At 50.4% G+C, this 24,301-nt stretch overlaps 1 protein-coding gene and 1 long non-coding RNA gene across 5 annotated transcripts in view; one reads left to right on the forward strand and one right to left on the reverse strand.

Moving 5' to 3' along the window:
* LOC127042400 (zinc finger protein 862-like) overlaps positions 1–24,301 on the forward strand; it is a 751,328-nt gene that overhangs the window by 95,310 nt on the left and 631,717 nt on the right. Inside the window, exon 3 of the mRNA XM_050935866.1 lies at positions 23,908–23,990. Within this exon, the coding sequence (XP_050791823.1) occupies positions 23,908–23,990 (83 nt within the window). The remainder of the gene's footprint in view (positions 1–23,907; positions 23,991–24,301) is intronic.
* LOC127042403 (uncharacterized) overlaps positions 1–24,301 on the reverse strand; it is a 1,287,231-nt gene that overhangs the window by 89,500 nt on the left and 1,173,430 nt on the right. The window lies entirely within an intron of this gene.

Raw genomic sequence — 24,301 nt, forward strand, 5'->3', positions numbered from 1 at the left:
TTAGTATATCTCCATGACCACAGATCAGATGGTACTCCTGATGTGTCTGTAAGGGCAGTGGGCCAAGTCTGGTACTCAAGATCACTCCAAATGGCCATCAGCTGGTCATTCAGGAAATTCTGAATCTCCAAACATACTAGATCCCACTGCAATGCCTTCCCAGCCTCAGTGATATTTAATACCATCTTTCCTTGGTGTAGTACTATATTACATTTGTTATTTAACTATTTTCAGGTACTTTTAAAAGGCATTGACATTAATAGCATAGGAGGGGGTTACATTATTAGTCACTGGAATGGTTTCAATACAGGTAAAATTTCCAGTGGCAGAACAAACTCTTCGGGTACTTGTTATTTAAAATCCAATTAGAGAGAGCAATACATGCTGAAGAATTTATCCACAACACAGGGCACAGCCTGTAGAATAAACCCCAAAATCCAATCAATACCACATTCCCAAGCATGGGTCCCACAAATTTTTTCTGCCAGTGTACAATTCTTTGTTTCTTCACCGGGGTCAGTTCTTAATGTCCTTTCTAGTCAGGAATTCCTGGACTTTAGCAATTTCAGTGGAGTGAGTGTTCCTTCTTCTTTCCCAAAACAGTCTTGGTGCAGCATCGTATAGGGGAGAGGTTACTAGCACATCACCCTGTAATGGTTTTGCTTTTTCTAGAAAAATTCAAAGGCACAGTAGATCTGTCAGTGGATAAGGGAGAGGCTACTAGCACTTCACCTTGTACTTTTTCCCTACTGTCCAGAAGGCACAGTGGAGCTAGAAGGTGAAATAGGCTAATCATCAGTAGGAGAATTCTCCCAATGTGGAGGGGTCTTTTTGCAGTGAGAATCTTGGGTCCAAGCAGTCAGTCTTTGGTACTTCACAGCGGTGTTGGTAGTCATCAGGACTTAAGGGCCTTTCCAGCATGGAGCCAAGGCAGTCTTTCGTTGGTGGACCTTTACATCAATCCCGTCTCCTGGTTCCAAGGAGTGGCAGGGCTGCTAGGGTCTTTGGGTAGCGCTTCCTTACCTGTGAGAAAAAAAACTTAACACATTTCATTAGTGCCTGGCAGTGTTTTTCAGATCTCATAGCTGCATGGGCAAATTCAAGCCCTCCTTTTCCTGGTTGTTAACCAAGTCTTAACTGTGAGCAGTGTCCTTGAATGGAGTCAGTGTCTTATCTATAGCCTGAGCTTGCTATTTTATTTTATTTTATTTTTTCAGTTAATTCATTCTGTTCTTTGTGCTTCTTCCCTTCTTGGCTTCTTTTAACCTGCAAAGGAAACTTTCACTTTTTACTCATACACCTTTTTCCCAACAATGAACACCTACACATTGTCATTATACAGTACATTAGTCTTATTATTTAATATATGCCACACACACCCTTTTACTAAAATAACCTTATTACAGAGCTTTCGAGCAACAAGCCAGGACAAGCACACCCACTTTGAGGAGTTCACTCAATACAACCTCTAGTCCAATAGCCTTCCACCATCCCCAGCCCTCTGGCTAGAAATCTGAGGTAGCCAGAAAGATCCCATGTACAATATGGGGAGTGGGTTAACTTTTCATGTCCTTGCTTTCAAAGACTGTTGGTATGCAAATTTTAACAACAATTTTTGCAATTAACAATTTGACCAATAAAGTTTCTTTTCCTTACTTAAGGAAATGCATTAGACTTTAGTATATCACATTCTCCTGATTTATCTAAACACTTTGTATTCCAAGTTGAACAAAACAAGTATCTGCATTTTAATTTAACCTTTTTGTTTGATTTTAAACTAGATTATTTTATAAAAATATTAAACACAAAAATTCCGGCCACAAGACAAACACCACAAGACAGAACATAGAACACAAAACATAATTTCTATTGTGCCAGTAAATGCATGGTACGTTGAATGCTGTTTAGCTGGCATCAGTTTTCTCTGATTATCTGAAAGACAAAAAAACAGAGGTCTACCCCTTCTGGGCAGACAATCATTGCTTAAAATAGACAAATACCCTTGTTGATTTCAGGAAAAACAGAGGAATTATCCCATATTTTATGTGTTTCATAGGCAGCCCAGGTTTCAGTGGCTCCTACCTTATCAGTTAGATAATTTGCATGAATACAGATGCTTTCTGGCTTGCTTTTTACTTTTAACTCTTGCTTTCAAACACTGAAAGAAAACATCACTACTTATAGTGCCCTTACAGCCTAATAAAATTTCAATTACATAGCACTATATACATTCTTCAGCTAATTTAACTAAATTCTAAATGATTGCAATTAACAATTTCTTTGCCTCAATTTATTTACAAACATTTCAAAGACACCAAGAACTTTCCTCTTTAGCATTTTTACAAAGTTCAACTGCTGTTTCCTCCAGCAACTACAGAGTTAACTTCTCACTCTCCCTTAAATCACTTGCTTGTCTCCCAACAGCCACTTTTATCAACTCAAATCACCATTCCAAGTAAGTTCTGGGTATTTGAAATCCCCATGCTTACACTTACTTACTCCTTCCTTCCACTACACCCTTAAAGTTTTCCAACCTGTTTTCCAATCTCTCTGTCTGTTGCCTGCCCGCCTGGGCCCGATCCTGCGTTTCTCACTGAACCGTCCCTTCCATAGGCACCAACTTCTTCCACTACCAGTTTAGCTAGGAGGGTGGGCTTCTCAACTAGCCCCCCACCCCTCCTGGTCTCTTCCCTTAAACATTCTTACTCACAAGACTACCCGAGTCCTCCTTCATGAGGCTTGCCACCTAGACGAAGACACATGGCCCATTGGGCAAAGGCCATTTACTTAACATATAATTTGAAGGACTACTCTTAGAGGGTTTACCCAGAGACTCATTCATCTGTTTGACACTTAAACAGAAAAGAGAATTACACAGAGAGCAGAGGGAATTACAGTCTAAGCCAGACTTTCCCACTTCTATACACTGACCGCTACAGGGGACAGGACAGAAGGATCTCAATTTAACCTCAGAGCTGTCTCGCACACATGGCTTCCACTCCGAGGAATTACGAACAAGAGGTTCAGTTCCACCCACACTCCTAACACCCAAATGAACAGAGAAAAAAAACAACAACAGTAACTGGTTAAATAGAACAGAACCAGAACCAAATAGTGTTTCCTTATCCTATTAGGACTCACTTTTACTCATGCAGTTCTCAGCATATAACACCAACAGTACCAAGCAAAGCAAACACAAAATAACAAGGGTAAAACAAATAGATGGTGTAAATTCTGCAGGGCTCCCCCCTTCTTAATTGCTCACCAAACTGTGACAAATTTCTGTTACCAATCTATCCCTCATGTCAGATGATCAGGCTGACACTACAGGATCGTTGGGGGAAGATAAAGAAAACACACCATATAACTGAATTTTAAAGCTTCATTAATAAAATAATAAAACAACAACGGAGAGTGTTGGGAACGCTCTCACATCACTCAGGAAAATATTAATGCCCCAAGCCCGAAGCTCCTTTCATACTTACACACGTACGTCCAGACTGGCCACTTCTGTGTATAATGTTCAGAGGAGGGGGAGAGGTGGAAGGGAGATTATCCTGTATACAGCTTGTCCAGAATTTCCAACATGCTTCTGCTCTTGGGAGGGCTGTTCTTTTACACCCTGGAATCTCCTGCGGCGTCTCTTTCAGAGATTCCAGTCCAGGTCGGCTGCCTGTGGCTTCTTTGGTGTCACCAAGCCACACCGACTCCAGGGTCACAAAGGCACACTGTTGGATCTTACTGGACAGTTAAGCTTTGCAAATGTAATTTCAGTTCTGTAACTTGTATTTCCTTTGCTTCGCCTCTGTCTATATTTTTTCCTTCACAGCCAGCTGGGGCCGAAAGCAGCCCCTCCCTGCACCAAGCACAGTCCGCGCCGATTCCTGACCCTGAACGCAGAGCACCCCCCTCCTTCCATCCCGGGGCCAAGATGATTTTTAAATTAACCCGTTCCTTATGTCTTTTTCTTTCTTTTTCTCTTTCCCATTAAACATTCTAGTAGCAATGCTAACTACTTCAGACAAACTTTTCCCTTGCGTACCATCTGGATGCTTTCTAAATCTTTTTGCAATATCCTTTGCACATTGTGACATGAAAACCATTTTAACCATCTCCTTTCCATGATCAGTTTCAGGATTTAAATTCCCATGCTTTTTAACTTCACAAATCAGTCGAGCACAAAAGTCAGAGAGGTGCTTATCTGGATGCTGAACACAAGCAGTCACCTTGCTCCAATTTGGAGTAGCCTCCCCTGCATCTCTAATACCATTCAAAACAGCTTTTAAAAATCCATCCAACTTTGTCTTTTGAGCTGGATTATTGGGATTCCAGTTAGGGTCAGTAATTAGCCAAGGTGCATTCAAATGAGCTGCAGATTTTTCTTTTACTTTTTGTCTTTCATCTTCTGTCATGAGAGTATCTAATAACTGATTTACATTTGCCCAAGTGGGCACATGAGTGAAAAAGATTGTGCAGAACATTCTTTCCACTGCCTCAGGATTGTCTCATAAGTGAGGCATAGTGCACTGCCAGTTAAACAAATTTGAAGTTGCAAACAGGGTATGGGTAAAACCATCTCATGTTCCCCAGCAACCAGTAGAACCAGATAAGTTCTCAATGAGGCTTGTAATATCAGAGGTGTCTCAGAAACATTCTCTCTCATGGAGTTAAGTAACCTAGTGGGGGTCCACAAGGGCAAGGACAAGGGCTGCTGTAATATTGGGGGTGTTTGAAAAGCAGTCCCTGACCAAGTTTGCAAAAGGCTGGCTGGAGGCTGCACAGAGGGGGTGAGGCTGCCTGATTCCTCTGAAGATGAGGGAACATCACTCTGAGCTCCCCCTTGATTCTCCTCTGTCCCTGAACTGTCCCTAACCTGCTTTTGAATCCTTGCACTCCATCAGACGGGGAAGAACAGGAACAAAATTGTCCTCCTCCCGGTGCGGCTCTGGTGCATATGGTGGGTGATTTTTTTACAAGAGCTCTCCATACAAACAGCTTCAAAAGCTACCCATCCCTCCATGGGTTTATAATTATACCATACAAACAAGTAATCCATTTGTCTCGGCCTAAGATCAACCAAAATATCCCTTAAGGAGTTCCTCCTATCTGTGGAAAAGGTTTCACCCACCGGCCAGTCTCTAGTTGGGGACAAATGAAAGGTAAATGATGGCCATTGGATCCAACACAGATTTCTCATCTTAAATTTAACTAGATCAGCTGTCTCAGAAATCTCTTTCCAATCTCTAAGTATCAGAGACAACGGGGCATCCCCCGGGCACTTACTGCCAACTTGTCTCATTTTAATGAAGGGACTCTAACCCCTCTTCATGAAGGGACTCTAACCCCTCCTCCCCGGGTCGAGGTAAAGGGACTCTAACCCCCACCTCCCCGCGTCGAGCGCTCGCTTACCTCTCCAGGGACTTGAACACCTGGACTGAGACTCAAACCCAGGCTGGGACTCTAACCCAGACAACTTGGATCCTGTGCAAACCTGGACTGGGACTCTAACCCAGACCTGGACTGGGACTCTAACCCAGACCTAAGTAGTCAGGGACTCTAACCCCGACAACCTGGACCCTACTCAATGGGTAGGTGGACGTTGCTGGATTTCTACGAGTTTCAGCTGGTTCACAGAACACGCCTTATCGCCAACGCAGAGATCAGATCACCAGGCAAGGCTCCTCTAAACTGGAGGATGCGCGCTGCGTTGCCTCAGGGTCCGATCCCCCGCCGGAGAGTCAGACGGGTCCCGGCGGAGTCGCCAAAGATGTCAGGGACTCTAACCCAGACGGCAAAGTTCGTTGTCTGACCGCGAGAGAGACAGGCAACACCAGCAAGGTCCGATCAAAAGCTCTTTATTGACAAGTGCACGCATCAATAGAGAGCAGCTCGTCTCCAGAGAGAACCAGCCTGCTCTTTACATCTTAGTATAAGCCTATATAGACAGTTCCGTCGCGTCATAAATTATTCACTGGAGCAACCCACCCCCTTCTTCTAACAACTAGAAACTAGACACCTTTAGTATACATGCATGCCTAAAGTTAGAAATGTAGGGGAGTTAAAAACAAACAAAGAACAAAACCAGGGAGCGAAAACAAGGAGGCTGGGAAACTAGGACTCTTATCAGTTCTTCAAAGGAGCTGCCCGAACACAGCACATCTGGTACTATGCCAGGAATGCAGCTTCTCTCTTATCTCACTTTTTCCCAGCGCTTGTGAGACATGCTGCTGCCTCTCAGTGTTTTCCACTCAGGGATTACCCACAAACCTCTGTTAGCCTGACTTTGGTCAGGTTGGCATACCTGGTTTTGTCTGCTATATCTTTATTCAGGCCTAACAATTATAATGTCACAGTCTCGGTGAGTTGACTGCTGCAGCTCCCCGTAGACTCTGCCTGCGCCTCTCACCGAGCTGGAGTACAGCAGGCGAGGGGAGAGCACTCAATGTATTGCATCTACACTAGACGCGATATATCAACCCCCGCTGGATCGATCGCTGCCCACCGATTCGGCAGGTGGTATAGACATACCCCGAGTATCTGGTGATCGGAGCTGGACCCCCGAGGGGGACACATTGAAGGAACTCAGGGGTTAAGGTGCCTCTATTGTCAACTGTCAGGGCTGCTGTGGCTCAGAGGAGGGTGCTTGACTGCCTGGCAGGCTTAGGCGCCGCAAGCCTTGGAGGTGGGAGAAGTGAAGCGGCCACGGCGTGCTCGGGGTGCTCGTGCTCGGAGCAGGGGTGAGCTCGGGCGACGGGGGTGCCGCAGGGCAGAGCAGGAGAGTTGCCACAAGAGGGGAGCCTCAGGGTGGAGGGGGGAGCTGCCACGGGTGGGGCGCCTCAGGGCAGGGGTGCGGGGGGGGGAGGGTGCAAGGTGGAAGTTTCGCCTAGGGCATGAAACTTCCTTGCACCGGCCCTGCCCCACGCCCTGCCTGCAGCCAGCCCTGCACCCCCTGCCCTGCCCTGCCGGCAGTCAGCCTCTGTCTCCAGCCAGCCCTGCACCTTCTGCTTTGCCTGCACCAGCCGCATCCTCCCTGCCCTGTCTCCAGCCAACCCCTGATGCACCCCCCTGCCTGAAGCCAGCCAGCCACGCAGCCCTTGCCCTGCCTGAAGCCAGACCCTACCTCCAGCCAACCCCACATCCACTGGTGCCCTGCACTTCCCAGGGCAGTAACCCTGCACATCTGCTTCAATGAGGGGGGCAGGGAGCAGCTGGGACCCACACATGTGCACACCCTAGGGTGACCAGACAGCAAGTGTGAAAAATCGGGACGGCGTGGGGGGTAATAGGATCCTAGATAAGACCCCAAAATTCGGACTGTCCCTATAAAATTGGGACATCTGGTCACCACAGCACACCCCCAGGACTCCTGAGTTCCATTGCTGGGTTTCCTATTGGTTCCTCTGCTGGTTGTTTTCCTTTTTCTGGGGACTTTGGGCAAGTTGCTCCCCACTCTCGGGCTCTGTCCCCAGCAGTCAAATGGGGATTTCATACCTTCCCGCTATTGGAAAGTGCTGGGAGAATCCCCCAGCAAAAGCTGCTCTGACAGTGCTAAGCAGCATCTGACCATTCAAGGTCGGAGCTCACTGCCCAGGAGGAGTGCTTGGCTCTGGGGTTTCACTTCAGCCCAGTGTAGAGAGAGAGCCCTAACCATGGAGTTTGGCTCAAGAAGACCAAGTCTCCAATTTGTTAAGGGTGTTTTGAATTTCAATCCTGTGCTCCAAAGTGCTTGGTGTCAGTTGTAAACTTTAGGAGCATGCTCTCCACTCCATTTTCCAAATCATTCATGAAAATATAGAATAGTACCTGACACCGGACTGATCCCTGCCAGACCCACTAGGTTCACCCTCCCCGTTGGGCAGCTAAACATGGAGAAGGGCTCCTGGAGTCTTGGCTTTCAACCAGCTCTGCACCCACATTACACTGATTGCAGCTGGACTACATTTCCCTCGTTTGCTTCTGAGAATGTCCTATGGGACTGTGTCGAAAGCCTTAGTAACACCAAGCTAGATCCCATCTATTGTTTACTCACCTCTACCAGGCCCAGAACCCTGCCAAAGAAGGAAAGAGGATTGGTTTGGAATGATTTGTTCTTGACAATTCCACGCTCACTAGTCAGAAGAACCAAATCATCCTGTAGGTGCTGCTGACAAACTGAGTGTTTAAGAATGTATTGCAGGATCTCTCCAGCTATGGCAGTCAGGCTAGCTAGTCTGTAAGTCCCAGAGGTCTTTTTGTTCCCCTTTGAAAGATAGGTCCTGTCTTGTTCATGGATGGGAAGATGTTCTTTTTCAGGGGTCTCAGACGAGAACTGGGGCACAACACCTGGTTTGTTAAGGCCACAAAAACGGAGGCAGGAACCTCTTCTCTGCTGCTGGCAAAGAACCACAGGTACCTAAAAGATAGGGACTCACATCTTTGAATGGGCTTTAAAAAGGCAGTGGTTAATAAGTTTGGCCCCGACCATTTCTTGTTTCCACAGACTAGACATTTTAGCAAACTTTAGAATTCCTTGGTGCTAAACACTGTGAAACTCCCCTTTCTCCTTCACAGAGGGCTTTAATACCCCTTATCTCACTTGGGCTCTAAACTGCCCATAGTTCGAGAACTGTTCCTGTTCCGATTGGACAGATGGGAGAAGGGAAGTGACCTACCCAAGGCCTACACAACAAGGCGATGGCAGAGCCAGAAAGAGAAGCAACCAGTTCTGACTCCTGTTCTAACAGATGAAAACACCCCAGCGCCCAGGAATCGAGATGGTGGGAAAATTTCATTCAAACCGTTTCTGTCCGAAAATCCCATTTAGACTAAACCAGTTTGTTTCTCAGAATCATAACAAGTGGGATGAAAGATCTTTGCAAAAATATTTTCTTGCAAAACAAAAGCATCTCCTCTTTGTCAGAGTGTGTTAAATTGTCTCCTCGCACACAAAGAGGAGACACTTACATCTCAACCATTAGATAAGATGCTTCAATCTGAGCTAAGTCGTTGCTACTATTAACAATTTCAAAATAAAAAAATACAAATAAAATAGACGATTTCAGCTAATCTATTATGTCATAATCTGGGAAACTTCATATTATGCACTACTTCTAGTGACACTCCCAAATGGATCCGCATCCTTCACCCACCATGAGGTAGGTAAGAGCGGATCATTATTATCCCTACTTGAAAGAGGGAGAAGCTCAGGCTGAGAAAGAAGAATTGACTTGTCTTAGGTCACACAGCCCGTCAGAGGCAGTGTTGGGAATAGGACCGAAGAGCCCTGATTTTCAAACAAACCATCGGATCTTGAATTTCAGACATTGAATGACCTGAATACTGTGCTCTCAGATGAGCTCCAGACCAACAACAGTGACAGTAATTATTCAGCAAGTATTTGAGGAGAACTGCAATGTTAGAGGGAATCATCAACTGCTCAGAGACAATTAATGCAGAGAAGCAGCAAAATTAATCAAAGATAGAACTGGTTCTGACTTATTTACTTGATCTTAAAAGAGAACAACAAGGACCTGAGTCTCCTCCCTGTCAATATCCCCCTGCTCAACCAATCAGGGTAGAGACGGAGGACGGGAGGCTGAGGGTTCTCACCAGAGAGCCCAAAGGATGGCCCAGGTCACCGGTGGGGATCACTGCCCGAGCACTATTTCAGTCCCACATTTTTGGGTGGACCTTCCATGGTGGGAGCTGCAGAGGACTTCCCTGCAACACACACACACACACACACCTCCGTCCTGTTGTTGGGAAGGGAACAGGAGAAAGGACAAAAGAAGCAAGAGAAGAAGAGGAGGGAGGGATGGAGGAAGAGGTGAAACAAAAAGGACAAACCCTAATGTCCCCAGCGATTCTAAGGGACAAAATCCCAGGTGCGCAATAAAATTCTGCCTCCTTAAGCTCGTGTTTTCCATGCCTAGAATTCACTTGTCACCAGATAGATCAGACTGAACAGGTTTCAAACCTCCAGGAGGCTCTTACCTTCTAAACAGGGACGGCTGTTTTCTAGTAAAATCACTACAAGGGAAGGAGGAAACTCGAAAGAGGTTCCTCCTGGCGCTCACGTCCATGACCCCAAATAATCTCTCAGTCCTCAAAGAGAGACCTGGAGAAGGAAACGTGCTGAAGCAAAGCCACAGAGGTCTCTGAGGTTTCCCTGGCCCCTCGCCCCTGTCCTGCCTGGCTGATGTCAGCATCTCTCTGTGAGGTCACCACCTCCCCACCACCTTTGACCAATAGTCTGAGGTCCTGCAAAAGGCCTTTGTGATGTCACTGCCACACCCCTCCCTTGCTGGGCTAATGTCCTGCCCCTGGCCAGGCACTTTGGAGGTTTGAGCTACTCCCTGTGGATCACCCCACTCAAGGAGCGTTCGTTCTAGGCAGCAAGCCGGCTAGACAGGAAAACATCAGACGCTGCTCCCAATGCTACACTCAGTTTTTCAGAAATTAGTCGACTTCATGGTCAGAAGACACCATTAGAGCATCTAACCTGCATATCACAGGCCTCCTGTATGACATAACAGCTACTTTGGGGGCAAACACATTCCAGAAAGGCATCTAGTCTTCATTAAATGACATCAGGAGATGGTGAATCCACCACTTTCCTTGGTAGCTTGCTCCTGTGGTGAATCATCCTCGCTGTTGACTATTGTGCCTCAGTTGTAATATGAATTTGTCTCTTTTCACTTTCCAGCCATTGGGTCTTGTTATGCCTTTCTCTGCTCCATTCAAGAGCCCGTAAATACCCAATCTTTTCTCTCCATTAAGGCCCTTCAACATTTCAATGAAATCACCTTTCAATCTTCTTTTGATAAGCTAAACAGGTTGAGCTCTTTCAATAGCTCACTGGAAGGCATTTTTCTCCAGCCCTCAGAACATTTGGTGGCTCTTTGCTGCCCTAGCTCCAATTTCACAACATCTTTTTCAAATGAGGATACCAGAACTGGAGGCAGTATAAAGGTTGTATAAAGGTAAAATTAAATAGGTTGCAGAGGAGTTTTTTTTAATTTCGGCTTTTGTTGCTAAAAATTTTGTCTCTCTGCGGTGAGAAAAAACACTCCCCGAATGCCAAAATTTGAGCCATGAAAAGCGGCAGTGTGAACAGCGCATCATAGGTGGAGCTGTGCTCCCGGTGACAAAGCTCCTGCCCCTCATTGGAGGTAGTTTGGCTTTGTTGCCGGGGAAGCTCTCTCTCAGCGATAAGGACGGCCACACAGCGCACCTTACAATGGCATGGTTAGAGTGGCACAGCTGCACCGTGGTAAGGTGCGCGGTGTAGACACAGCCTCAGAGCTGGGGAAAGCCGACAGGCGCTGAGGAGCACAGGGTTCAGACAGAGACATCCGTTAGGAGAGGAACTATTCACAGGGATTCTCTATAGCCTAGTAAGGTGGAGAGGATGGAAGATGATAATGTACAGGTAGGTTCTGATGAGAAACAGTGAAATGAAAGAGTCTCCCTCAATTACATCATGTAATAGCAGACAGCTAAAATGGGACACATTTTAGAAGTGCTTAAATACAAACGCTAAACGTCTAAGTACTAAGACTGGTGAATTTGAGTGCCTGGTATTGAGTGACGATATTGATAGAATAGGCATCACAGAAACCCTTGCACCCCCTCCTGCACCCACATGGGGAGACTGACCTGTGTGCATGGAGCAGCTGGCATTGCTGCCCCCCACTCCTCCCTGGAACGCTGCTCATCTGGGCACCCCTAGGGGCTGTGGGATGTGGGGGCAAGAAGTGAGATCATCCGAGCTCCCTGCATCCAGGTCACTTTCCTCAGCCGGGCTGCATAGCGGGAGGGCAGAGAGCAGCAGCTTCTGATGCTCCCCTCACAGCACAGCCCAAGTGGGAAAAGTGACCAGGACGCATGGAGCACATAGGGTTGCTCCTTACTCCCCTCAAACCTCTATGGACCCATGGAGGAGCATTGGGGCAGGGGAGAGCAGTGAGCACCTTTGCACTGCCACACGGTGCCCTTTGACCCCTGGAGCCCTGGGCGGCTATCGGGGGGCACCACCCCTAAGGCCGGCCAGGCTCCCCAGAACGAGCAGCAGAAAACACAGAGACTGGCCACACACTGAGCAGTGGTAGCCTGGGCGGCTCGTAATGGAGGCTCAGGGGGGAGGGGCGTCATAACATTTTTTCCCAGATTTGGACCTTAGCGTCCAAAATATGGGTGTTAGCATGAAAACCTCCAAGCTTAGTTACCAGCTTGGACCTGGTAAAGCTGCCAGCAGCCAGGGATTTATACAGTGCCTGGCTCGCTGTGGTCTCCCCAAAACCTTCCCCGGGGGACCCCCAGACTCAGATGCCTTGAGTCTCACAACAAAGGGGAATAAACCATTTCCCTTCCCCCTCCTCCCCTCCAGGTGTTCCCTCCCTGGGTTCCTGGAGAGATATACAGAAGCAAGCTCCGTGAATCTAAACAGAGGGACTCCCCCCTCCCTGTTTCCAGTCCTGGAAATAGAAGTACCAAGATAGCTAATCTCTCTTCCCCCTTACCCAGAGGGTATGCAAAGTCAGGCTAGTAAATCTAACACAACGAGATTTTCCCCCTGACTTCTTCCTCCCACCAATTCCCTGGTGAGCTGCAGACTCAATTCCCTGGAGTCCCCACTAAAGAAAAAATCCAACAGGTCTTAAAAAGAAAGCTTTATATAAAAAGAAAGAAAAGGACATAAAAATGGTCTCTCTGTATTAAGGTGACAAATACAGGGTTATTTGCTTAAAAGAAAAAAATGAATAAACAGCCTTATCCAAAAAGAATACAATTTAAACATTCCAGCAACTACACACATGTAAATACAAAAAAAAACCAATATAAACTTATTGTCTTATTATCTTTGTACTTACAACTTGGAAACAGAAGATTAGAAAGGCAGGAGATAGAAAAATCACTCTCATAGCCGAGACGCCACAGACACAAGACAAAGAACAAAGAACTCACACACAAACTTCCCTCCACCCAGATTTGAAAAAGTCTTGTTTCCTGATTGGTCCTCTGGTCAGGTGTTTTAGGTTACTGGTGTTACCCCTTTATAGGTAAAAGAACATTAACCCTTAGCTATCTGTTTATGACAAGGGGGCTCAGCCTCCCCAAACCTTGCACTGCCAAGGGGACAGTGGGGCCCATGATCAGGGGCCCTGGCCAAGTTAGGTCCCCCTGGAAAAGTCTCCCCTATGTCAGCCCCAGGGCTGGAGGAGCTCCCACTCCCTGCTACAGCCCGGGGGCTGCAGCAGGGGCACAGAGCTTCTCTGGTCTCAGGGCCACAGCGGGGCAGGGGTAAAGGAGTGATAGGGTGGGGCTGGTGGGGGAAGGGGTGGAACAGAAGTGACAGTGGATGGGGCCATGGGTGGAAGGGGGTAGAGCCACAGACAGAAGGTAGGGGCATGGTTCTGGTGCTGGGGCCCCCACACTTGTTCTCCCTTTCCCAGGGGGTTTGGCATCACTAGCCCCGGCTTAGCGAGTAGGGTTCAGTGGTCCCCATAATGTGGGGTGCGACTCCTAGGGGGACACAGAGGAACATTCATGGGGGCACCTCAGGACCTGAGCCAGCCCACATAGAGGGCAGGGAGGGAGCACCACTCTGCCACAGCTCTTCCCCAACCCCACCCTCAGCCTGAGACTCTGGCTCCCAGCCCGGCGTCGACCCCTTTACCCCTGTCCGCACCCCTCACCCCAGCAAGCAACAGCCCCACTCCTCCCAGCCCCGGTTCTTGACCGTGGCTTCCGAGGGGCCACAGCCATGGCTAAGAGGGCACAATGTGAAATGTTTGGGGACCACTGGTTTAGGGTGACGTCCTCAATCACTTCTCTGCAGTCCAATAAAAGCTATTCCTCACTCACCTACCCCTCCATCAGGACGGACTAGGTATGTTCTGCTGCCCTTCACTCATACAGGAAGGAGAATAACATTTCATTCCACTCAATCCTAAAGTCATTTGTAACCCAAGACCATCCCAAACTGGTCATTTTGGGGAAGCGGCCCCATCATGCTGCATAGCTAGGCAGAGTAGGTGTGTCTATGCAAACACGGTCTGTTCCGGAAGTCTTTCCCCAGCTCCTCACTAGGTGAGAGAGGGGAGCTCATTCAGACCCTGCTTTCGCTTAGTATTTAAAAACTCCTTAGTGTCCCTATCTCTGCCGGCCTTAGATTTCTCCTCCTGTCCGTTTTTTGACAGCTCAGATGAGGTGACCGAGTGGTTAAGGTGATGGACTGCTACCCCATTATGCTCTGCCTGCATGGGTTCAAATCCCATTCTCATCAGAGGCATTTAGTCTTCACCCTCCTTTATAGACAACCATCTCCCCCTTTGGTACAATAACAGATCAAACAATGTTGCTTGTGTTACCCAAAATTGGGTCAGTTAGTAAGCTTAGAGAGGACTAATAATGCCCCTCCCCCCCAGAGTTTGGCAGAAAGCAGCACATTTATTAGCTTGATAGCTAAGCTCAAAAGAAGGGATGGGGGAGGGTGTCACACTCATACTCACGCTCCCAGGACAGGCCTGGCAGTGGAGATGTCAGGATCCTTTAAGGTAAGTGTCCCACAGCGCAGCGATGGACGGTGCGATGAAGATCAGTCTCCCTGAGGTGCAATAGAATGTAACACAGCGAACCACTGGCCAGATGGGCCGGGTGAAGGGCATTCACTGGAGGTACAAAGGAGAGTGGGAAAGCCACTTCACAGGCATTCAAAGCGGGAAAGGGACACAAGCTGGGGGAGTTTAACAGACCTTTTGAGCATACAGGTTATACAGAGCATACAGATCACTGCTGCTCCTACAACATGATAAGTTCTCAAGCAGCATGTTTCTTACTTTGCCCATCTGTCAATTTTGATGATTATTGATGGAAATATTTTGCCATTGGGTTGTGTGTTTACACAGAAATTGACATTTAATCAACAAATACACAATTCTTCCAAGCCTGCCTAGTCTGCAGTTGATGGGTTTAGAGGGACACATTCACTCTTCCAGGTCCCCATTCCAGGCCTGTGCTCTCCAGGTTGTCAACTTCCCGCACTGCTGGGATCCTTCCCTCATCTCCCCCCAAACCACTGCCCCACCCCCACTTCTGGGGTCCCCTCCCTACACTGTCTAACTCCACTGCTGGCAGGATCCCTTCCTGTTCCTTTCATTTCCTGCCTCCACTCTGGGCAAAAGCTCTGCACTCTTCCCACACCAGAAGTTGAACCCAGGCCACCTGGGTGAAAACCAGGAATCCTGACCACTAGCCCATATGGGACTATTGTTGCATCTGACGAAGTGGGTATTCACCCACGACAGCTCATGCTCCAATACGTCTGTTAGTCTAGAAGGTGCCACCGGATTCTTGGCTGCTATTATTACTACAACTCAGGCCTTGGCTACACTGGAGAGTTACAGTGCAGGTGGTGGCTTTACAGCGCTGTAACTTACTCCCCGTCCACACTGGCAAGGCACATACAGCGCTGTATCTCCCTGGCTACAGTGCTGCATGTGCTCCACCTCGACGAGAGGAATAAAGAGAACAGAGCTGGTGATGCAGCGCTGGGGTGCCAGTGTAAACAGTGATTAATCTTACTACGCTGTCACTGACCTCCGGAACCTTCCCATAATGCTTTTAAGTAGAGATAACGCTCTTTGTTTTGGTGTGATGCCTCTGTTTGCTTTGCTGTGAGCTCAAGGCTCCCGGAGCTGCTTATCTAAAAACCAAACACAGTTACTGTTTGCAGTGAATGAGCAGAGGCAGGGGGATCCCTTTGGAACACCCACAGCTGGTGTTTGCTTGAGGAGAGAAGCAGCCGGGTGGGCACGGGGGAGGGGGGGTCTGTTTTGGATCAGCGGCTTATCTGGTCTGTGAGGAAAAGAACAAAGGCGGCTATTTGCATTTAGTGAATGAGAGAGGGGTGGGGGAGGAGGCTTGAACTTGCCAGGCAGGGAGCTGACACAGTGTCAGCTCCAAAAATCCACTCGCTCTGTCTCCCCCACGCTCCGTGTCACACTCCACCCCACCCTCCTCTTTTGAAAAGCACATTGCAGCCACTTGAATGCTGGGATAGCTGCCCATAATGCACCACTCCCAACAGCGCTGCAAATGTGGCCATGACAGAGTGCTGGTAGCTGTCAGTGTGTCCACACTGCAGCGCTTTCCCTAAACAGCTGTAGGAAGACAGCTTTAACTCCCAGCGCTGGACAGCTGCAAGTGTAGCCAAACCCTCTCTAAGCCGACCCCTTATGAGAACAGCAGGGACTAGCATGACTAGATGTCCCGATTTTTGGGTCTTCTTCTTATATAGGTGCCTATTAACCCCACCCCCATCCCAATTTTTCACATTTGCTGTCGGATCACCCTAGCAGGGGTTGCACACAGGGCTGCATTAACCTTCAGGTGCTGAGGTTTCCCTCTCTCCATTCCCAGAGCCTGTGATCAGGAAACAGACATCAGGGCTCCCAGGTGCTGCACAGACCATGACTGAGATCAGACCCCATATTATGCAAGGTGCTGTACAAACCCTGGGCAACACTGAGACACCCAGGAGGTTCCCCTCAATTTCTCTGAGCCTCTGCTGCCCAACTTCTTCTGAATCCCTCTGGCTCACCCCCCCCCCACAAAAAACCCACCTTTCCAAACAGTCCTTCTTTCCTTGCCCCCTGATTCTGGTTTCACACCCTGGGACCATCTCCTCTCTTTGTCTCTCCCCCTCCAGGTGAAGCAGAGATGGAGGCAACTTCAGCCACTGGAGTCAGCCTCAGCGAGCACTGCAGCCGGCCCCGGGGGAGGGGGGTGTTTGCAGACACAGGAAGGGAGCAGGGGGTGCTGGGAAGAAGGCGGCAGGAGAACAAAGCTCAGAGACCCAACATGGGGAAATTCCAGGGGGCGGGGCTCTGACACATCCCAGGTGCGGGACAGCTCCTGGGGGCGGGGCTCTGGCTCAGCTCGGGGGCAGGGCAGCTCCTCGGGGCGGGGCTCCAGCACAGAGCAGGGGCGGGGCAGCTCCTGGGGGCGGGGCTCCAGCACAGAGCGGGGGCGGAGCAGCTCCTGGGGGCGGGGCTCTGGCACAGCCCATGGGCAGGGCAGCTCCTGGGGGCGGGGCTCTGGCACAGCCCAGGGGCGGGGCAGCTCCTGGGGGCGGGGCTCTGGCACAGCCCATGGGCAGGGCAGCTCCTGGGGGCGGGGCTCTGGCACATTGTGACGCGGAGCCCGGGCTGAACAGCTGCTTCCTGGTTCTCCACGTGCTGCCAGCAGCGCTGGAGCTGCCCGAGCCCGAGCGGAGCCGCTGTTCTCAGCTGCAGCCAGGATCTGCCCCCGGCCCCGCTGGGATCCAGGTGGGGACAGAGACTGGGGCCCGGGGGTTCCCGTTGGTGTGGCTGGCGGGGGCGGGTGGGGAGAAGCCGGAGCTGCAGGCGGGGGAAGGGCGGTGGGACATTGTGACCCGGAGCCCCCGGGGAATGAGAGGCGCTGGGGGGCAGGAAAGTGACTCTGCCCCAGGGAGCCTGGGAGAAGCCTTGAAGGCGCCTCGGCCCCAGTGGAGCTGCAGGAGGATCCGCCCGCCCGCCCCGCTGGGATGGGGGGGCCGGGGCCCGGCCGTCGTGTGGGGGGGAGGGGCGGACCCCGGGCCAGGCGGGGGGGGGCGGTGTATTAAATCCCTCCCCATAGCAATGTGCTACTCCCGGGCACTGCGCATGCCCAGTAACAGCCGCTGAAGCCGCTGCCCTTCCCCCTGCCCGGACCAGCCGTAACGTTCCGCCGGGCGCTGGGGGCGGGGCTGGAGCGGGGCGGGGGAGTAACAGGGAGCGTGGGAGGGGCGGGCGCAGAGCAGGAAATTGATGGGCGGGGGGGGTCAGGCAGCTGGAGGCAGGGTTCGTGGGGGGCTAAAGGGCACAATCCGGGCTGGGGGGAGGAGCAGGAGTTGAGCTCAGGGGGAGGCGCTGGCAGAGCCCCCCCCTTTGGTGTGAGGGCGGAGGTGTCGAGGGGGGAGGAGAAGCCGGAGTTGCAGGTGGGGGAGGTCACTGGGGTGGGGGTGTAGATCTGTCTCTGTGCAGCCAGGACATTCCCGGGGTGGGAGGGAGGTGAGTTAACTGGATCCTGTCCCTGTTTTTGCCACTTCCTCCCACACACACATTCTCTCAAGATTTCCCCTTTTCTCTCTCATTATCACACGTGGCTATAAAATCCAGGGAGATTCTCCTCTCCCCCCCGCCAATGATCAGCTCTCTAATTGCCTCTGATTTTCCCTTTTCTCTCCATACTTCTCAAATGTCAATTTAAAATCTCTCCGATGGGGGGTGGATTTTCCCACCCATTTTATCTGCAGCGATTTGTCCTTGTTTGGGTGGGAAATTGTTGCCCTGGGTCATTCCCCAGAACATGGCTCCCACTGGAGTGGGATGGGATGAGGTTCCCGTTCTCTGCCAGGGCAGGGAAGGGAAGGGAGGAGCACATCCCCCATGGAGACTGCCCAGACCCCATTTCCCAATTCCCCTGCGGCCCCCTTCCATTGTCCAGGGAGCCTTCCAGCTCCCCCCCCCCGCCCTTAAATCAGCTCCTCAAAGGGCTCTGAGCTGCTCACGTGAATGGTTGCCCCGTGGCCGGGGGGGACCATCACATTCTGTTTATGTATTGGACAGTCATATAAAATCCAGTCCAACAGTCCCCCTTTTCCACTAGTTATTTAATAGCAACATCAAATCCCCTCCGATCTTGGTGGTTTTCTCTCATGTTATCAAATGTCGTTTGTGACAGGGTTCTCTCTGCGTGTCTCAAAGATTGATATAAAATACCCCAAACATTTGCCCCACTTCTCTCTAGTTGTTTTATTTCTAATTGAATATGATGGGTTGTTTCCCAATGTGCTAAGATGCAGCCGCCTCTGGGGTGGATCCATGGTGGCCATTATTTGCTAGTGACAGCCCGTGGATCTTTCTTGCCCTCCAGGCCTTCCATTCTCCTGTTAAAGAAGCACTCCCCAGGCTCCCTCTGCCTGTGTGACTGGCCAGCAGGAGGTGGTGTTAACTTTCTAGCCACTTCTCACACTCTGTGAGGTAACACTTGCAGGGGCAGGGAAGGTGTCTGTGTGGGGAGATTGCAGCTGAAGGGGCATTGTGGTAGGGGGAGGCCTCTGGGTGGCTGGGCAGGGGGTACCCTAGTCAGGTTGGTGGGTTGTGGAGGTTTGGGGTTTTCGGGGGTGGTGGTTCTGATGTGCCCATCCCTGAGGCTATGGGTCCTGGAGGTGGGTATCGCTGGGGGCCTGGTGGCTGCAGAACAGTGGGGGTGGGTGTCTCTTGGGGAGGCGGGACAGAGGGTTAGAGGGAGCCTGGTTCTGTGCCAGGGGCTCTGTCTGTGCTTCCCCCGCTGGTTCCTGGTTTTGTTGCCATGCCCAGTGCACAGAGCTGGGGGAGGGGATCCCTGGCACTAGGTGAGGGCATGCCAGGGAAGCAGAGTGATGGGTCGCACTGTAAAGCATCAGGGGGTCACACTGGGCAGAGGAGGGGGTCCCAGGCAAATGTCAGGGTAGATCGTTCTGGAGGGTGGGGAAGTTCCTAGGCAGGCAGTGAGGGACTGTGTTCCCAGTGGGGGGGGGTCCCTTGAGGGGGTCCCTGGCTGCTGGGGGCTCTTGGTGGGGGGAACCCTTTGGGATTCCCAACCTGGCAATCATGGTGTGGTGGGGGTTCTCTGGCCGGTGGGGCTTTGAGGGGTATCTGGGGTCCCTGGCCAGGGACTCTGGGGGCTGCGTCCCAGGGAATATCTGATGGGATCCTGGCTGGGGGGTGTCTGGGGCCCCTGGCTGGGGGGTCTGGGCTCTGGGTACTAGGGGGTGTCTGGGGGCTGCTGCTAACCATGATCCTTCTCTCTGGTCAACTTGTACCAGAGTCCTGGCTCCTAGTCACCAGGTCACCAAGTCCATTCCCCAGTCACGTGCCCTGTCACTGTGATAACTTTCTGTCCACTTAGCAAACACTGTTAGTGTGAATTCACAGAATTTACTTTTCTCCTCTTTTGAAAACTGCAGGAACTTTTGGTTCCGTTTGGAAAATTTTTGCCCCCAGTCCTTGTCCTAGATCTGCGGGGGTGAGGGAGGTGGGAAGGGAGTCAGCACTGCCACACGATGGTCTTTTCCACAGCGTTCTGAACTCATTCTTTCTGAAATCCGGTGTCATTGAGACCGTTGTTAACCCAGAGTCACTGTATGGAAAGACAAGGAGTGATTCCAGATGGACAGTGGGTCAAATGAGATCAGCCATTCTCCCTGTGAGGAGGGGCTCCCATTAGCTGCTCTCCCCAGAGAGCTAAAGGAGGGAAGCTGCTCATACACTCCGTCCCTCTCTGCTCAGGATATTGGGGTTCAGCTTCCTGGGTCAGATGCTGCAGCCTCCATTGTGATCTGGGAGACCAGGCTTGGCAGCTGCTGCTCCCCCAGTGGGGCTCTGTGCTGGGAAGTGACCTTAATTAAAGCTTCTTCTCTGCCCGGCCCAGGGGATGACTTTCTGCAGCTGGTCCTAGCCCCCTAGGGCAGTCCTGGGCCCTGTTACTACTAAATTCTGAGCCAGAGTCTCCAGGTAACTGAAAGACCTCAGGGAATGTCCTAGGGTCTGGCAAGAAAGTGACTCTGCACAAACAACACCACCTCATTTCTCCTCCCATTAGCGGTTGCCAGGAGGAAATCCAGCCATGGGAGAGCAAAGCCCCCAGGAATGGGACTGTCCCAGCCAGAGGGGCAGGGAGAGAGGACAGGGGAAGGAGAGGACTGAAAGGGGCAGTGGGAGAAATGAATGTGGGGGAGAGATTTCCAGCTCTCTAGTCCACCCAGACACATGTATTGCTGCATCCTGGGGCAGAACCACTTTCCAGTGAACAAAACAAGGATCAGACAGAGCAAAAGCCAGTTCCTGACTCCATATTCCCCCTGCTGGGGTGTGGCTGCCGTGGGGTCAGTGTCTGAGGGAATCCCCCACAGTGACTCCTTTGGTTCTGCTCTTATCTAGCCTTGTGTTCAGAGAAGGGGTGAGGGGAGAGAGAAGGGAGGTTAAAAATGTGTCTGTGGACTTAGCCTGGCAGGAGGGGCCAGGTCTAAATTGTAATAAACAGATTGAGCATTTCCCAGCATGACAGAATCTAGGGTGTCTGTCTGCAGGGAAAGGGCCTGGGGGAATTGTGATGTGAAATTAACTAAAACCGGTTCTGAAACGCCCACAACTGCCCTTCTCCCCCAGACAGGCTGCAGAATGTTTTGCTCCAGCTCATCCCAGCCTGGCGTGGGACAGGGAAGAGAAATGGCTGCAGTGGAGTCAGTCCAGGTAGAGATTATCGGGGGGTTGCTGGTGGGTTCCTGCTGGAGGAAAGGGAGAGCAAATACACCAGAGGTGGGAAGGTTTGCAGAGTCTGGTTTGGAGGTTGGAGCGGGGCAGGAAATTCACAGCGTGGGGAAAGGAGGAGGCCAGGGTGTGGCAGACCTGCTGGGAGTTATTTACTAAGTGGCCTAGATTCTAGGAACAGACCCAGGAGGTTTGGAGGTGGAAATGCCCTAATTTGTGAAGAGAGAAAATAACCCACCTACATGGAGCTAGTCAAACTGACCAGACTCCTAGTGCTGGAGCCTGACCTCATTAACCATCAGCTGCTGTGAGATATAAAGGGGACACCCATGAGTCAGGCTTATTGGAGCTGCCTCTCCCTTCATATCCCACTCCTCACAATGAGGAGGGTGTTGGGCATCCTACCAGCGAGCTCTCCCTGGACCCTGCTAGGGGCTCCATCTCCTGTATCAGTCAGTGGCTAGTAGGGGGGTGATGGATATGCTGGGAGAGATAAGGGGCTCTCTCTTCATCCCCTCACCCTGGCATTTGCTGGATACTCTGAGCCAGGTCGAGGTGGGACTCTCCTGACTATGATCCACCCAGAGCTTCCATTTGATTCACTCTTCTCTGCCACAAATAGTGGGGCAGCAAGTCCTTAGTGTTGGACTCTTACTCTTTCAGGGGCTGGTGACCTTCAAGGAGATGGCTATGTATTTCACCAGGGAAGAGTGGGCTCTGCTGGACCCCACTCAGAGAGCCCTCTACTGGGATGTCATGCAGGAGAACTATGAGACTGTGACCTCGCTGGGTAAGGGTTCCTGTCCCTTCTGTTCTTGGAAGGGGAAATGAAGAGTGAAGGTTCACGCCACCCCCACAATGCCATCTGTACCCTGTCCTGTTTCAGCATCACCCCAATAGGCCAGTGACACACATAATACCAGAGACCCTCCTCTGCTGCAGAACACTTTGGGAACAGAGCACAGGAGCCGTATTGCACAGTGTCAAATATCTCCTGTTTGCTCAAGTGAAACTGGGGGTTAGGTCTGGCATAACTGTCCCATACCCCTAATCATTTTTCTTGCCCTTTTCTGAACCTTTTCCAATTCCAATATTTCTATTTTTGAGATGGGGTGACATGTGCATGCAGTATTCAAGATGTGGGTGTATCATGGATTTATTTGCTGTTTTTACAAATATGATCTATGAGATATTCTGTCATATCTATCACTTTCTTAATTATTTCCTACATTGTTCACTTTTTTTCACTGCTGCTGCACATTGAGTGGATGTTTTCAGAGAACTATCCACAGTGACTCCAAGATCACTCTCTTGAGTGGAAACAACTAATTTAGACCCCATCATTTTGTATGTATAGTTGGGATTGTGTTTTCCAATGGGCTGCACTATGTGCTATCCTGTCATCTAGTACTGCTAAGATCCTGGATTCAGTAATATCCCTGCCCTTCCTGTTCCCTTTCTCCACCGAACCCCGCCAGCCCATGCTTCCTGTTCCCAGCTTCCCCAGGATTCTCGCACTGTCTCTGAACCTCTCTGTCAGCAAGAAGCAGTGCCAGGGACACTTGCCCTCTGTCTGGAGTCTTCGATTTCTGGGACATGGATTTACTTTCTCTGTGTTGTAAGAGGCTCTGTCATAATGAGTGTCTGTGATGTTACCCAGAGTACAATCTGGACTGTTAAATAGCTGTACCTCAGTCCTCCAGCATGGGGTGCCTTTTCCACTGTTTTCCCGCGAGAACAGCCCCTCTTGGCCAATTAACACACAGTCTCCAGCATGTAACTCACTCCCAGCTACACAGTATTGAGTGCTGCTAGACAGCCACTCATGAATTACACCTCAGGAGAAAACCAGCAAATTCTCAAGTGCCCAACTTTCCCCCAGAAATGTGCATCTTGCACTGTCCAGCACGCTACTGAACGACCCAAGCTCATATGAAGTCTGTCATTTCATCAGCGGAAAATGACATGCACCAGCTTGTTATCCCAAACAGAGTTTCCAACACACTTCAATCCACACATACTGGTTAGATGAACAATAAACCAAGCTTGTTAACTACCAAAAACTAAAACTAGGCCCAGTCCATGAAAGGGGCACTCCCAGGAGAGACTGTACAAAGGCTGGAACATGAAACACCTTTGTAAACCTGAGACAGCTGCCTTGGGGACAATGACAGGGAGAATCCCCCAAAGTGACTCCTTTGTTTCTGCTCTTCTCTGGCCTCCGATTGTTCCTTCCAACGTGGAGTACTTTGCACTTGTCTCTACTGAATTTGATCCTATTTACTTCAGATCATTTCTCCCGTTTGTCCAGATCATTTTGAATTTTAATCCAATCCTCCAAAGCACTTACAACCCCTCCCAGCTTGGTGTTGTCCGCAAACTTGATACGTGTAAGAGAGAGACTGTTACTGGGAGGGTTTCCCCATGTGTCAGAGGGTTACACCCTGGTGGGAGGGGGCTAGGCCTGTACTGGAATAAGGTCACTCTGTGCTTCACAGTGTGCTAGAACCTAGAATGTGCATTAGCAGGGGAAAAGCTGGGGGGAATCGGCTTGTGGAATGGACAAAAGCCTAGTCTGAATTCTCACACCTTGCCCTTTTCACCCCGGCAGGCCAGAGAATAACATCCATGTTTCGCTGCAGATCATCTCGTCCTCCCAGGGGCAAGGAAATGGCTGCAATGGAGCTGGCTCAGGTAAGAGATTATCAGGGTGGCGGGCTCTGCTTGGAGGTTGAGGAGCAGTAAATGCATAAGAGGGTGGGAATTGCTAGAGGTGGTGGGAAGCAGGAAATATCTCGGGTGGAGAAAGGGAGGGGACAGCATGTGACAAACCTGCTGAGACTTGTGTAGTGTAGGGCGTGATGGGTTGTCACCCCCAGGAGGCAGTTTGTGGAGCTTCTGGGAACTGCTGTGTCCTCTAACCCTCACGCTGGGCTGGCCCTTCTCACACTGCTTTGCTGGAGATTTCGCCAGCCTCTCCAGGGCCTGTTATCACCCAACACAAC

This window comes from Gopherus flavomarginatus, unplaced genomic scaffold (assembly GCF_025201925.1).
Source record: "Gopherus flavomarginatus isolate rGopFla2 unplaced genomic scaffold, rGopFla2.mat.asm mat_scaffold_39_arrow_ctg1, whole genome shotgun sequence".
NCBI classification, from domain to species: Eukaryota; Metazoa; Chordata; order Testudines; family Testudinidae; genus Gopherus; species Gopherus flavomarginatus.